The sequence below is a fragment of the Typopeltis vanoorti genome, chromosome 24 (assembly GCF_054136105.1).
Source record: "Typopeltis vanoorti isolate ZY-2024b chromosome 24, IOZ_Tvanoo_1.0, whole genome shotgun sequence".
NCBI classification, from domain to species: Eukaryota; Metazoa; Arthropoda; class Arachnida; order Uropygi; family Thelyphonidae; genus Typopeltis; species Typopeltis vanoorti.
The window spans coordinates 6,785,019-6,801,257 of record NC_143572.1 but is presented as its reverse complement, the minus strand read 5'-3'; the positions used below and the strand labels follow the sequence as shown (position 1 = coordinate 6,801,257).

At 34.4% G+C, this 16,239-nt stretch overlaps 1 protein-coding gene across 1 annotated transcript in view; it reads left to right on the top strand.

The window, feature by feature from the left end:
- RhoGAP1A (Rho GTPase activating protein at 1A) overlaps nucleotides 1-16,239 on the top strand; it is a 587,523-nt gene that overhangs the window by 257,758 nt on the left and 313,526 nt on the right. Inside the window, exon 12 of the mRNA XM_090414103.1 lies at nucleotides 11,476-11,591. Coding sequence (XP_090270229.1) covers nucleotides 11,476-11,591 — 116 coding nt within the window. The remainder of the gene's footprint in view (nucleotides 1-11,475; nucleotides 11,592-16,239) is intronic.

Here is a 16,239-nt window from a genome sequence, read left to right as displayed (position 1 = left end):
GTCCTCTAGAGATAAATAGATCTCAAAAGTATAGTTTTTATTTAGAAGGCCTTGGAATCCAAATAGTTCTATAGTATTAACAGATAATAATAATGCTATACAACTATTTGGATCCAAGGCCTTCTAAATGAAAACTATACTTTTGAGATCTGTTTAGAGGACAAAGTCACTAGAAAACGTATACGGTTTTCGGTTTCAGTACACATATACTGGGGGGGGCTATGCCCCCCCCCCCAAGTTCCGGGCTGATAGGCCAGTTCTCCTTGAATTCTGATGACTCAACACTCAGGGTAGCTCCTGAGTTTCAAAACGTTTAAAAAAAAAGTGACATACAAACGGGACATAAAAAGCTTATCATTTTATATATATATAGGGTAGATATATATATATATGATTAAAAAAATTTAATCACTAGAATCCGAGAGATACAAATACAAAATAGAAAAAGCACTATTTATTATTTGAATACACACCTAGTTTCATTTTCTTAGAAGACTTCATCGGGTGCATAACATGAAAAGAGAAATCCAAAAAAATATACATTATAAGAGGCAGCTATAAATTAACTTGCTGGCATTTGAAGCCATTCTGGATGCCATAGTATTGTCAGGCACGTTCACACAGTCATGACTTGTGTACACCAAACTTGGATAGCTAAAGAGTCACAATCTTAGCTTATAGCTAAGGTTAGTATTAAGATTGCCTGGATTGAGGACATTTTCTGTTGATTCCACAATTCTTCTCTCCAGTTCATCATGGCATCTAAAAATGTTTTCTAATTTGTTCCAGATTATTGGATGAATGACAGAATCTTCCTCATTAGAGCGAGTAGAATTAAGAAAGTGGTTAAATAGTGCACTAGCTTTAGTTCTGCTATATGTAGTGTTTCTCACATGTTCTTCTATATGCAATTCAAGAGATTTCTCTGTCTGACCAAAATATGGCACATTGCAGTTACACCAAAGTTGATAAACTCCTGGATACTTTAGGCTGTAATGTTTCGGTTTAGGTGTACCAAGTAAAAAACAGAATTTGGAAAGAGGAGTAAAAGAAGTACTGGTTTTAATTTTCTTGAGAATTTTAGCTAACTTTGCTGAAATGGAGCTGATATAAGGTAGAGATATAAAGCCTTTTATATCAGTAATATCTTCATTTCAGTGAGCAGGCAAGGCAGATTAAAAAATAGCTTATGAACTGTCTGTTTAGGATAGCCATTTTCCTGAAAGGTGGTAAGAAGAAACTGTAGTTCCTTTGGTGATCTCTTCTTCTTCACTGAGGAGGGAGCAAGCACATTTACCTAAAGTAGAAATGATCAAAGTTTCTGGGGTAGATAATTATGCTATTGTGCATGTAGGTATCTACATTGCAACTGCAGTGTGCTCTATTTTGGTCAGACAGAGAAATCCATTGAGTTACATATGGAAGAACATGTGAGAGACATTACATATGGCAGAACTAGAGCCAGCATACTATCTAATTCACATTCTTAATTCTGCTTGCCATACCAAGGAAGATTCTGTCATTCATCTAGTGATCTGGAACAAATCAGAAAATATTTTTAGATGCTACAATGAACTGGAGAAAAGAATTATGGAATCCACAGAAATTTTTCTCAATCCGGTCCATCTTAATACTAACCTTAGCTATAAGACAGTGTTTCCCGAACTGTGGTCCGTGGACCCCCGGGATAGTTTATTTTCATTAAGCTTTATCTTATCATGTTGCTTACATCTGGCCTAACAGATATGTTCATATTCTTCTGAATATCTCCATTTATAACAGTATTGCATTGTCGTAAATGACACATTTAGTGTTGTAAAATTGTAATTTATTACTTCATTTTATGATATGTAAAATATAAAAAATTTTCATTTTGGATTTTATGAGGGCCGCAGTTAATTAACATTTGCTACAGGGGGTCTGCGACATCAAAAAAGTTGGGAAACACTGACCTATCTGATTGTCAGATAGGTTATAGCTATCTCATTGATCAGCTATTTAAGTTTGGTATACACAAGATCATGCCTGCGTGAATGTGCCTAACAATACCATGACATTCAGAACAGCTTCAAATGCCAGCAATATATTTGCAAGTTAATTTATAGCTTCCTCTTTTAATGCATATTTTTTTATATTTGTCTTTTCATGTTGTGCACCCAATGAAGTCTTCTAAGAAGAAGAAACTAGTTGTGCACTCACATAATGAATAGTATTTTTTCTATTTTGGTATATCTTGGCTTCTAGTCATTAATTTTTTTTTAATTATGCGATATAGCTGAGTACCGTTGAATCAAAAAAAAAGTATGTATTATGTAATTTTTTTTCTTTTTTTTTTGGTCTTGAATCGATAATTTCATGGATTCGGAAAAATTAAAGTTAAGACATTGCACCAATCAGATTGATCTCTTATATAATTTCGTAACACTCGATGTGTTAAACAGTCTCTTTAAGGAGATAAACAAATTGTTAGAATCTCTACACTGATATTTAACAAAATTGTGCAGCTGACAGGATTGGTTGTGACTTGACTTCATTTTAGATTGCAGAAGTGTAATTTTGACTCAAGAAAAATGGCTACAGGAGATAGTGGTAAATGTATTGAGGTTACTTCTATTAAGGATGAAGAATTTTTTTAAATTCCTAAATCCAAACTTTGTAATACCTTCTTTTTCAGGTGATAGTTATGGTAACATAAACATTTTTTTAAAATATGCAGAAAAAATTAGGGATTTAGGAAAATGGTCAATTTCCACTTGTTGATTATACTTCATTATAAATTGTGGGCAAAGCCAAAACTTTTCTAAACACATCCCTATTATTAAGAGACTGATAATTAAGCAACCTTTAAAAGTTTGCTTATATCATAATTTTCAAATGTGAGAGAATTAAGGTTTAAAATTTGGAAAATCCATCAGCATTCAAGTAATAAAGAGTGTTTTGGACTTTTACTACGGACCTTTTGGTAAATTAATGCTAAGGAAAAGAAACAGTCCAGGGAATTTTCTAAGACTTTAAAGAAGTTTGTTTCAAAATTTGAGATAAAATAACATGATGTGGGAGAATTAGAGAAACTAAAAATATTTCTTAGAGAAGAAATAGAAACAGCAGAGCTCAGTTGTGAATGGACAGGAGCTTCTGTTTAAGATGATGTCTAACTTAACAATATCCAAGAATCCTTCTACCTACAGCTGACAAGAATAAAACATCTTAGAAGAGATATCTTCACAGATGTTTTAGATGTAATAAACCTGGTCATTTTGCTAAATACTATTGTGTTAGGAATAAATTCAGTTAACAACTTAAATCTGAGAGTAAACAAAAAAAATTAGAAATGATTATGATTTTAATATCATATTAGCAAGAACATAAATGTCAAGCTACTCATTAGACACGAGAAAAGCTAAAGGCAATTCATGAGAATTTGATGTAACATTAGCTCCTTAGACTAATGGATATAACCTTTGACTGTTCTACAAGGATTTATGGTGAATGTGTCTTGTGATATCTCACTAGACACAGATGCACATATTTCACTCATTTCTTATAGTTTAAGAAAATTAAAACTTTAATTCTAAATGACATTTCAGTTTTGAGTTATCCAGTTAACCCAAAGGGCATGCTTGAATCAGAAATTTCAGCTGATAAGCAAATAAATGTTTTTGTTTCAAACTCATGTTTTCCTTTGAAAGTCTTTCATCCATTAATAGTTCTTCCAGAATTCTCTAATCCAATTTTACAAGTAATAATTAGAATTGATTTATTTAAGTTAAGAGATATTACATCCCATATTGTTTCATAGCCGAATAAGAAACTCAAAGAGTTTCATGCTGAATATAGTAAATATACAAAGTTCGGCGAGTCCAAGCATAAGCAAATACCTGGATGGTGTTACAACTGACCCTTTAGGGAGTGCAACACTGAGGCAACTCATGGTAAGGGTGGAGCAAGCTCCGATCACTATTCTTGATATTTCCCCATAATGTGAAACCCAGCTCCTAGGAGCTGTATTACTGTTCTACATTATGAGTGAGAGAAGGTCATTACCCAGACCGGTTTCAACCTTTATTGAGGTCTCATCAGTGAGTAGGTAGACCTAGAAATACCAAGTTTGTAGCAAACAGAACTTACATATACTCTACTGTGAGAATTGCCATTAAATAAGTTTATATGTTGCCGAATTGAAGCCTTTGGCTCTTCATATAATTAATAATTAGAATTGATGTTCTGAAATGTCATGATTTTGCTTGTAATTTCATTGATGGTACAGTATTCTTATGTGAACTAGAATAATACTGGTTTGACACGACATCAATCACAAAGTAAAATTACAGCAGTCTCCAGAAGTTTTTGAAAACACTGACAACAATGATCAGCTGTTAATATTGATACTCTAAATAATGATAAGAAGGAAAACATTGAAGACATAACAGAACTTAGTGAAAAATTCAATGAAATTAGCAGCTGCTAGTAAAGAAAGGAATAGAATTTTGCAATTCTATTCACAATTTGGCCTTTGAATTTTTTTCATATTGTTTCAGTGTAGCACTAATGCATTAGAACACTCAGTACAAATTTCTACTCAATCTCCTATTTACATTAGGCAATATCAGACTCCATTGAAATACAAGGAGCATTTTCAGAGACTATTGCAGAATATGAAAAGGCAGAATTGGGAAATGAAATTCTCAATGGAATAACCCATTCGTCTTAATTGAAAAACCAAATGAAAGTTTGAGATTTGTTTTAGATTTGAGAGCCATAAATAAAAGCTATACTTTTCTCGTTATCTTTAAAGAATAAAGTCATTGTCTCACTGACCCATTTTATTATTAGTTTATTTCACATGTACTTAATCAGTCTACTAGACCGAGCAATTTGTTTTTCACAACAAATTCCCGAAAAAAATAAATGTTATTGAGATCTTTATCAAATTTATCAAAATACAAAACTTCTGAACTTCCATAGGACTATGCAGTATTTGCTGATTTAGTATATATTTTTCCATTCATTCTCACTATTTCACTGCAGTATAAATATTCTTACCTGAGACAGTTTTATTACAATTATTAAAAACTGTATCAGAGTAGAGCCTCTTCGTTAAAACCATTTTATAGTTTCAGATTTCTCTAATTACATCACTTGTTCTGATAAAATAATTAATACCACCAATTTGTATTCAAAGAAATACAAACTTTCCAGTTTGTATTTCCTTGAATGCTGAAACAGAATACCTACTTAATATCTCCTTTTATTTACTGTTCACTTGTTGACTGTCTCAACTTTTTCAGTCTAAGGATTCACCTTGCTAAGATTCCCTTTTAGGAATTCTCTGTTAATGTATTCCAACTGCCAAGTTTTCAAAAATTTCCTTTAAAAAATTCTCTGCTTTCTCAAATTGCCATTCTCTCTCTTCTTGTTTCCACTTTACTCAGGTACTGAATGCTCTCTCTGTCAGCTATCAATCACCAACCCCCTCAGTGAGCATGTTCACTTGTTCCACTAAGTGATGAGTGAGAAGTTAGTAATGGCTGACATTCTCTTAGCAAAAAAGAAAATGCCTTTTTGATGAACAACAAATATTACAACACTTAACAGACAGTTATGAATTACATATAAAACCATTGAAATTATTACAGCTATCAGATATTTAGTGAGTACAATAAATCTCACATATTATAAATTTTGTTTTAACATAAATTTCAATATTATTCACATTGCAAGTGATGATCATACGTGACTACAAATCCAAAACTATTAAAATACTAATGTAGAGAAATAATTGTAAAAAGATTCATAATTATAAATTGACTATATTTCCATATAATATATATATATATATATATTAATTAGTTTTAATGACTGATACTGAGAGATAAAGAGGTGACATGGTTTATTTAAAAAGATACTACTAGTTTACTAGTTTCGTTGAATGGATCAACTTCTTCAGGTATCACAATCAAAGAAATATACAAAAAAAATACAGACTTAAAAATTGCATTAACAGTACTAGCACAAAAGACAGTAGTACATTTTGAAAATTTTTGCGAGCTTGAGTTCCAAATAAAAGTTGACTACATGCTGTCACGAGTGCGCCAGTATTGAACAGAGGCAATGTGTGCATTAGAGAGATTGAAACTTAGGCTGTTATTGATATGGGAAGAATCTAAGGAAATTTCTCTAGATTCGACAATCTTTCTTTCAAGTTCATCATAGCAAACATGGATATTAGAAGTTTGTGTCCAGTCTACAATGTGTTGGTGGCCTTCATCTGAGTTAACAGAAAAAAGAACATGACTAGAGAGAGCGCTGGCTCTAGTCCTGTTGTAGGAAATATCTCTATGGTGTTCTTCCATACGTAGAAGGATGGATTTAGCAGTTTGTCTGTACTATGGCTTTCCACAATCACATAAAATCTTGTAGACTCCTGGAAACTGAGTGGAAAAATGTTTCTCTTTAGGCTTACTAAGTATTGAGCGAAGTTTTGGGAGCGTAGAGAAGCAACTTCTAAAGTTAAATTTCTTGAGAATTTTAGCTAGTTTTGGTGAAAGAGAGCTGATGTAAGGCAAAGAAATAAAGGCTCTGGGGGAAGACGGATCTTCTGAAGCAGTTGAGTGATGGAGAGAAAGAAATTTATCAATCTTATTAGGAGAGAAACCATTATTAATAAAATAGAAAATGAACTCCTTTTTCTTAAAAAGACTTATTAATAATGGTTTTTAATAATGATGAGCTTGAGAGAAAGATTGTCGAATCTAGAGAAATTTCTCTAGATTCTTCACATATCAACAACAGCCTAAGTTTCAATCTCTCTGATGCACACGTTGCCTCTGTTCAGTATTGCCACACTCGTGACAGCATGTAGTCTATGTTTATTTGGAACTCAAGCTCGCATTTTGTTTTCAAACACGCTACTGTCTTTTGTACTTGTTCTGTTAATGCAGTTTTAAGTCTCTGTAATTTTTTATATATTTCTTTGATTGTGATACCTGAAGATGTTGATCAATTCAATGAAACTAGTAAACTAGTAGTATCTTTTCAAATATACATGTCATCTCTTTATCTCTCAGTATCAGTCATGAAAACTTTTTAATATTTCCCACCGAGTAAAATGAATGATAATAATAATATATATATATAATCGCTTCATTGAAATGTAAGTGTAATAACAGCTGCATATTGGCAATTATAAAAAAAAAAATATTTTTATGGATTATTATACTGATGGTAGAAAATACACCCAATTCTCCATTTACACGGTAGATTGGTTGCATAAAAAACCGTGTAAATGAAAACCGTGCAAAAAAGAATACAGTGCTTATGAAAAAATAGAAGAATGGTTCCAGATGTGAAAACCTGATACGAATAATAAGTTATTTTCAAACAAAACACGAAAATCATTGAATAAAATATTTAATTTTAATGGAAATTTTTTATTTTAAATACTTATTTAAAGTATATGCATATGTATTTTTCTTAAAGAAAATACAGTGGTGTGTCACTAATAAACCAGAAATTCGAAAAGGCCCAAATATGCCCTCACATATCGTTATTAGTTAAATTTTATTTGCTATCACTTTCTGACAGTAGCTGCATCACTTGAAACTTTGGCCATCCTGTTCATACTGCAATGGCAAAGCATTTTTTTCAGTAAAAGGAACTAAATTAGCACTAATTTCCAATAATTCTGAAGGTTGATTTTTTTTTTTTTTTTTTTTTTAACCATGAACTCTGTAATTAATTGATGAGATCCTGTTTTGACTAGATCTTTGTATAATTCTTCTTTTAGGCATAAGAAATATGAGAAACTCACTCATGAGAAACTCACTGATTCCAGATAGTACTTCAAACTTATTTTTGAATTCAGTTCACGTTTAAACTGTCCACCTCATTCAGTATTTGGATCATGTGTAAGTAAATGACTTTGCAATTTACTAGCCATTTGAAGCCCTTCTTTAATTAATCCTGCAGTGAGTAGAATCTCTTCTTCATCATCATCATCATTCCTTTTTTCTTTTTCATCAAGATTCTCAAGGACAGCTTCTATTATTTCGTCATCACTAACAGCCTTGTCAACCATCAATTCTTCAATATCTGCAGATGAAAAATCATCAAATCCTTTTCTGCCAACTGCATGTGCTAATCTGATGATATTGGGATATTCAGTTGTATGCAAAGGTACAGGGTTTTTCTATTTCACACTTTCTAGCAGTAGCTTTCAAGCATGCATTTAAAGTTGATGGTTTCAATTCTGATAATGCTAACTTAGCAAGTTTGACGCAACACAAAATAGAAAATTTCTTCTGCGCATCAATAAATGTCAGTAAATTATCCTTATCAAGTTTATCCAAAATGTATTGGAATGTTCTTCTTATGTAGTAAGTTTTGAATGTAGCAATCACACCCTGGTCTAGTGGTTGTATTAAGGATGTTGTATTAGGTGGCAGAAAACAAAATTCCACATTTGGGTGTTCTAAAACAGGAAGACCAGGTGCATTGTGTTAATCAATAAAACTTTAAAATCCAGATTTTTTTCCATCAAATAGCATTTAACTTCTGGAACAAAACATTGATAGAATCATTCGTTAAAAATTTTTTTTGTAACCAACCTTTTTTGTTTCCCTTCCAGTGCACTGGTAACGTGTTAAAAGTTTATTTTTCACTTGGTCAGACTATAATAAATTCAGCTTAATCCTTTAACCAAGTGCGTGCAAACAAAGCTTGCACCTGAAAGTATCTTCAGGAGTGGGATAAAGTGGTACAACACCGGGCGACTCCTTGCAAAGGTGGAGCAAGCTACCAACACTCCTATCTCAGTATCTCCCACAATGCAAAACACATCTCCTTGTGGATATGCATTAAGGGAAGGGCCACTACCCAGACTAGTTTCGACCTTTATTGAGGTCTCTTCGGTGGGAGCCAGACCCAAGTGGAGATACCAAGGAAGAAGCATTAGCAAGGTCATCTCCTCCTATAGGAGTTGCCAAACGGTGTGCCACCTTTTTATTAAATTACTCTGGATTTAGAGAAAGATGTTGAAAGTTTATTTTTCACTTGGTCAGACTATAATAAATTCAGTTTAATCCTTTATTCAAGTGTGTGCAAACAAAGTTTGCACCTGAAAGTATCTTCAGGACTGGGGTAAAGTGGTACAATACCGGGCGACTCCTTGCAAAGGTGGAACAAGCTACTAACACTCCTATCTCAGTATCTCCCATAATGGGTCTGGCTCCCACTGAAGAGACCTCAATAAAGGTCGAAACTAGTCTGGGTAGTGGCCCTTCCCTTAATGCATAATATTATACATATCCGCAAGGAGATGTGTTTTGCATTATGGGAGATACTGAGATAGGAGTGTTGGTAGCTTGCTCCACCTTTGCAAGGGGTTGCCCGGTGTTATACCACTTTACCCCAGTCCTGAAGATACTTTCAGGTGCAAACTTTGTTTGCACACACTTCGATAAAGGATTAAACCGAATTTATTATTGGTAACGTGTTAAAATTCACACCTTTCATTGCCTGCAGTCTTAGGGATCAGCTAATGTGTAATGGTTTTAATATACAATCTCCCATTGGTGCAAAATAATAGTCACATGATCCTTAGCTGCTTTAAAGCCACCAACACTTTTGTGATTTTGCTATATAAGTTCTACTTGGCATTTTTTTCCAACAGAGGCCAGTCTCATTTGCGTTCCAAACTTGATCAGGAGTGTAGCCACCATTTTCAATAATTTTGGATAGTTTTGAAAGAAATTCCCTAGCTGCTGGCTTATCTGCAGATGCAGCTTCTCCTTTTATTTTTACAGTATGAAGTGAGTATCTTTTGAGAAATTTTGTAAGCCAACCTCTGCTTGCAGAAAAAACACAATTGTTGTTTGATGTTGTTAGCTCCTTTTCTTAATCTGTTTGTACAACTATAATACTTTCTGTTTAATGACATTTCTGTCTAAAGTTATATCTTTTTGTGAGCAATCTTCTCTCCACATCACTAGGGCCTTTATAATGTCTCTCATATACGATGACTACTTGACACGTAATTTTGTTTTGCATCTTCAGCAGTCTGCTGAATATCCACCCTGCCTTAGATCATTCTTTGTATTAATAATATATAAATTAAAGAGTTGTGGCTAGTTTCTGTCTATAATTCCCAGAACAAAATTCCCGAAAATTTTTCAACTGTTTCTTGTCTTGAAACATTTTATAAATTTAAATTTACAACTGTGAAACAGAAACATATTTAATTTTAGTACAGTTCTTATTGTATCATATAAATTATAGAATATGATTAAAATTTTATTTTAACTCGGCTATTTTAGTTCATTTTATTTTAATTCAACTATTTAACAACTGCAATAAATACGTTAATTGTTATTTTATACATTCATTCATGTCTCTTGTCTATATGAGTAATGTGACTCTAAATCAAGTGCAAGAAAACGAGTATATAAATCTGGACTTTCTTTTCACACCACCAATGAAAACCTTAAAGTCAATTTGGCAGCTCACTAACAACATTGGCAACCGACCCATCAGCTATTTTCTACAACTATTTTTCTGAAACACTTAGAAATCAGGATCCGAAAGACAAACACACAAATAAGCATCGTTTGTAGGTTATGTTTTCATGGTATCTATGTTTAACCAAGTCGGAAATAGGCTTTAAAAAAAAAAAGTGCAAGATTTATCCAGTAAATAAATTAAAACTAACGCAATACATCCTGCAAACTATTAGTCTAGGCTAGGATGGCCAACTACGCATCTTTTTGATCCAAACTACTTCCAGTAAGACTTAGAAGAGCCGCTACCTTTGACCAATACGATGGAGGAGTGAGTTTGTAAGACCTGCTTTGACTAATTACACGACTAATTTTAAGGAGCTGACTAAGAAAATGGATACAAGGAAGGCCTCTACTAGTAAATAAGTAACTAAAATTATTCTAATTGGTCAAAGTAAACTTCATTTAATGGGTTTCGAATTAAACTTTTTTATTGCAGTAATTTTTATTAACCCTGTTTCTCTCTCTCTCTCCTTTTTTTTTATTATTTTGTTCCTCTTTTTTGTTGTCTCCTCTTCTCTTTTTGTTTATTTTGTTCCTGGTAGATCATGAAGAGATGCGTGGACACGAGTGACATGCAGCTCACGAGCCACATGTCCACCCCTGGTCTAGACTATTGTCTGAAAATATAAGTACTTATCTATTATTAGCTAATGAAGTTTAATTGGACCTAAACTTTGAATAAAATTGAAGCTGATTGTTCTTTTTCCTGTTTAAATATTCAGGTGACCAAATTGAATGATGAACTTTGCACTGTTAATGATATACACTTATCTCGTGCTAACTATTGCAAAAAATGAAATAAGACTTAATGATATACACTTATCTTGTGCTAACTATTGCAAAAAATGACATGAGACTTAGCTTGGTGTATATGTGTTCAACATATATTTGCATCTCTTTATTTATGTAATCATTACAGTTGAGCCAGAAGCAGTAAGAGAAAGTTCTCCATTAGATGTTATAACCCTGAAATCTCGTGCTAGTAATATCAGGGACCAAATGTTGAAAGAGGAAAGGATTATTCAAGGAAAGGAGGTAGGTGAAGTGTTTTTTTTATTTAGTACAAAGTGACTATTTATTTATTATCCTCACATGCATGAGGTCATAAAATCTTGAACACAACAGTGTGTATCATTTGGTTATAAAAGAAGTCTATTTCAAGTTTCTTGAAAAGCTGTCACTTGCATTCATTGAAGAAAGAGCATGAGGAAGGCAGTTTCAGATAACAGAGATAGAACGAAACAAATTATGAACATAAGTTGGTTTGATACATTTTGCAGTTGAACTATGTGTGAATATTGATCAGTGACTGCTTGTGTTCTGACGTGACTATAAAGTGGTCGAAGGTTGGTGAAAGTACCAATAAAAAAGGCACAATCCAGAAAAATATGAGAAAGTGACTGGAGGAAGTCTCTGAGAGAGACGGATCATCTGTTAGGTAGATTATCCTCTTCTGTATGCAATTGAGAATTGTTAAGGAAGTTTTGGATGTACTCTACCAAATTTGAGAATATTGCTCTCAAATTTGGTATAGTCTTAAATACTGATGAGACCTGTATAGTAGTGATCTCATAATGCTAACACATTATGGGATCCGTTGATTTGAAGTCAACAGCTTCTACATACAAGTGAACTAGCCATGAAGATATTTCACCATTTTACAATTTGTGTATGGAAAATATATGAATTATACATTGATTTAACCTTAGTATCTTCCTGGATCTATATCCCACTGACCTGGCTCCTGGTGATGTGTCATTCTATGGATATGGGATCCATTGAAGTGGTCTAAATCACTGCATCCAGCTACAGGTTAGCTTGTAGTGCCATAGCCTTTACCAGGGCCTTGAAGTGGTTGCTTTACCTTGGGAGATGAGTGATTCTTGCTGGCTGTTTGTGAAGGCTGATTTCTTGTCTTGGTGACGAGTTTTTGCCTACCACTATATGGAGCAGAGGCTTCTGTAGAGTTTGTCTGGTAGAACCACTGCTAAGTTTAATGGAATGTAGTGTATTAGATCTTTTTAGGTCACTCATTGAGACTAGAGTGATCTGAAGGATGACTTAATTTTTGGAGATGACCCTTTATTTTTACACAGGTCTGGGATACTGAGGCAGTAAGTCATCACTCTCTATATACAAATAGACTAGTCATTGAAGCACAAAGCACACTTTGCTTTGTGCTTTGATTACCAAATATTATCAACCAATAGTTAATCTTTGCCACTGATGATGGCACGTAATATTCAAGCTGAAATATATGACTTTAAATTAATATTATTTACTTATTTCCCTTTGTTTTTGTGTGAATTAAAAAAAAAAAACCCTCATGGCACAAGTGTTTCTTTAAGAACAATGGTCGTAAGTTGTATACTGTGAGTCGAGGGCTTACCGTACAGAGTTTTTTGGAAATTGAGAAGGCTATAGGTGGGATGTGATATGTTTATGCTAAGATAAGCTAGATGAGAAAGTCAACTCAAGAAGGAAAAACTGAATGTTCTGATTACAAAAGGAGTGGAAGGAAGGCTAGGTTCTGCCACTTCATAAGGGACATGACAGAATGCAAGTATCAAATTATAGGCCTATCTGTGTGTCAGATGTTGTGGTTAAAGTGCTGGAGAGGCTGGTGAGAACTAGCATCCAGAATTGGTTGGCAACAATGGTATTATCTTTGATGGACAGCGAGAACTAGGATCCAGAATTGGGTTGGCAACAATGGTATTATCTTTGATGGACAGCGAGAACTAGGATCCAGAATTGGGTTCGCAACAATGGTATTATCTTTGATGGACAGCATGAATTTGCAAAAGGGAGGTCATGTTTTAGTAATCTACTTACTTATTACAATAATGTGATGCTTCATTGGACAAAGGAGATGGATACACAGTAGTGTAAAACTCGATGCCAAAGCGCTTTACATCGATATTTACAGAGGTCAGGTCCCATGAAAATGTTACAAAAATAACCTTGTTTGTCTCTATATGTTTTATGCTAAATATTATTGTAAATAACCCTATGGGAATTGACTGTATTTACCGCTTTAAAAAAATTTCTAGAATGTCAAAAACAAAGGCAAGGCTTTGCCACCTTACATAGAGCTATTTGTATAATAGCTCTATGTAAGGGCATAAGAAAGTTGTTTACGATTTAAGTGTATGAGAAAGTTGTTTGCGAGCTCTGCATATAAACACCTTCAAAGTTAGTGTCAAAGACATCGGCAGCATGCAGACAAGTTTCCGCTGCCCGACAAGATAGGCTTTAAAGGAGTGCACGGAGGAGAAGAAAGAACGGGTCGGTCTTAACAGAAGATCAAGGAGACGTGCCAAATTCTTTGGGGTTATAACCCTTTGTGCAAGGTCCCGGAGAACATGAAATAAAAAGGGACTGAGCCGAACATCGTGGTCGGCAGTTAGAGGCAGTGGGGAGTTATCAGAGTGGGCAGTTAGAACCAGAGACAGTCAGCAGTTAGAGTCAGAAGTTCCAGAAATAGGATCCAGAGGACAGGATGTTATGATGAGCCATGCCAGAGGAGAAGCCGATCAGAATGACGAGAAAATAGCCAATGTAAATGAGGCACTCTCAGTCGGATGTCTTTTTACCACGGGAGGTCAACCGAAGCCAAAAGCCGCAGAGCGATCTTCAAGCCTGTATGCTGAAACCTCTTTCTTGAGCTTTTCGAGTACTGGAAAATTGCAGTCCAAAGCCTTCCAATATCCCGACGAAACGCTCCCCTGAAGCAAGACTCTCCAGATGGAAGCCTAAGGCCCGAGATGAAAGGAAAAGCATAGGGACTTTAGTGCAGGACCTTTAGATGAGTGTATGACACAGAACCGCTGTAAAGTTTGTTCCATCTTTTGTTGTACATTCCTTTTGTAATTTAGGAGATATGTTATAGATGGACTGATAAGAAATAGTAATAAAAAGTATCTATAAGAGAGTCCTCTGATTTGTTATTAATTGGAATATAATTTGTGAGATAACTTGGCATAGCTAGCTAACCTTTTTATGAGTAAATTAGGGTTTCAATAATTTGATTTAATAAGCAGAGAAGTAATTGAGTAATTACTTCTCCGCTTGGTGTTGAGGTGTCGAGGCTTGTTGGTGAAAGGACGTACTGTCGGAGAGCTCCTGAAAGATTTGTGATTTTTGTTGATTTATTAATATTTTGTTAGATTTAATTGTGTAATTTTAGTATATTATTGTAGTTTTATTAGTGTAGTTAATGTACTAAAGTGTTTTATAACATAATCTATGTCGGGAAGTCACCGCTAGAGGGATTCGTAGTGTGTAGTGTTCGTGAAAGCTCCAGATAAGCATTATTTTCAGTTATCCTTGATAAATTTACTTTAATATTGTGTAGTTTTGTTTGCCTTGCGTATCTTAGTGCGTCTGTTTGTGTGTTTTTGGTGTTTATAATTTATATTTTGATAAAATACATTACTAGTAAGTATGGCTTCAGTACGAAGGAAAATGGCGGCCAGTAATGATGATTCGCCATCTTCTTTCAAGAACGGTAATGTAAAGGAGATGATTCAGTGTACTATCTGCGAAATGCACGCTTTGCGGAGTGCGGTCAGAGTGTGGTTAGATGATAATAAAGGAGTGAATGTGTGTAGAAAATGTAGGGAGAATGAGGAATTAAAGTGTATTTCGGATCGTGAGTGTGATATTTTTGTCAAACTTCAGAATGAAGAAAATAGAGATATGACAAGAAACGGCAAGGTTGTATCAGAGAATTGTGAGAGTGTGAATGATAGTATTAATGGTTTTTCAGAGAATAAAAAAGATGAGATAGATGCAATGAGTGAGATCGCATTATTGAATGGTACGATACAAAGGGCAAAACAGCAGCTAGAGCGTATGAGCAAAAGTCGACTGAATGAACTAACCAATAATAAAAAGTATGACAGGAAAAATAGGCATATGAGTGTGAACATGAACAAAATGAAGGATAGAGTGCTGTATGGAGACTCGTTAGTGCGAGGTGTGTTAGTAGAGGATTTGACAAAATCGTACCAACCTGGTGCGACCATAAAGGATGTAACTGAGTCTATTAGAGACAAAAGGAAAGGGTGAAAGAAATGATTGTTGTGGCAGGTACGAATGATTTGAAAGGAGACAAAATGGAAATGATAGAAGACCTGAATGAATTGTTTGAGGTAGCAAAAGAAAAGAGTGAGAGAGTTAGAATGATTATGCTTTTGCCACGGTATGACAGTGAAATGCTTAAAAGGAGGGCCATAATTGCGAATGACTTTATGCGTGGGTTATGTATGACGAGTGGTGTGAAATTTGTGGATGTTTGGAGTGAGTTCGATGGGCGAAAGGATCTATATAAGATTGATGGCTTGCATTTGAATGGTTACAGTGTAAGGAGACTTGAGAAAGTGTTGCTGATGTAATGGATGTGCAAATTCAGGGAAACTAGATTTACAGTCCTTAGGGAGGCAGTTGAATGTATGAATGAATATAATATGCCCGAGCGAATCAGGACAACAAATCAGAGTGGGATAGTTAATATAAGGCATCAAGGTAGGATTGGGGCTAATGGGGGTTTTAAATTCATGTACGCTAATGCTAGGAGTATTAGGAAACAAGAAGGAAGAGTTTTTGGCCATGGTTGGCACTTCCAGACCACAGGTTATTGGTGGTCAGCCACAGGTTAACATGGCTGACTGTAGATGAT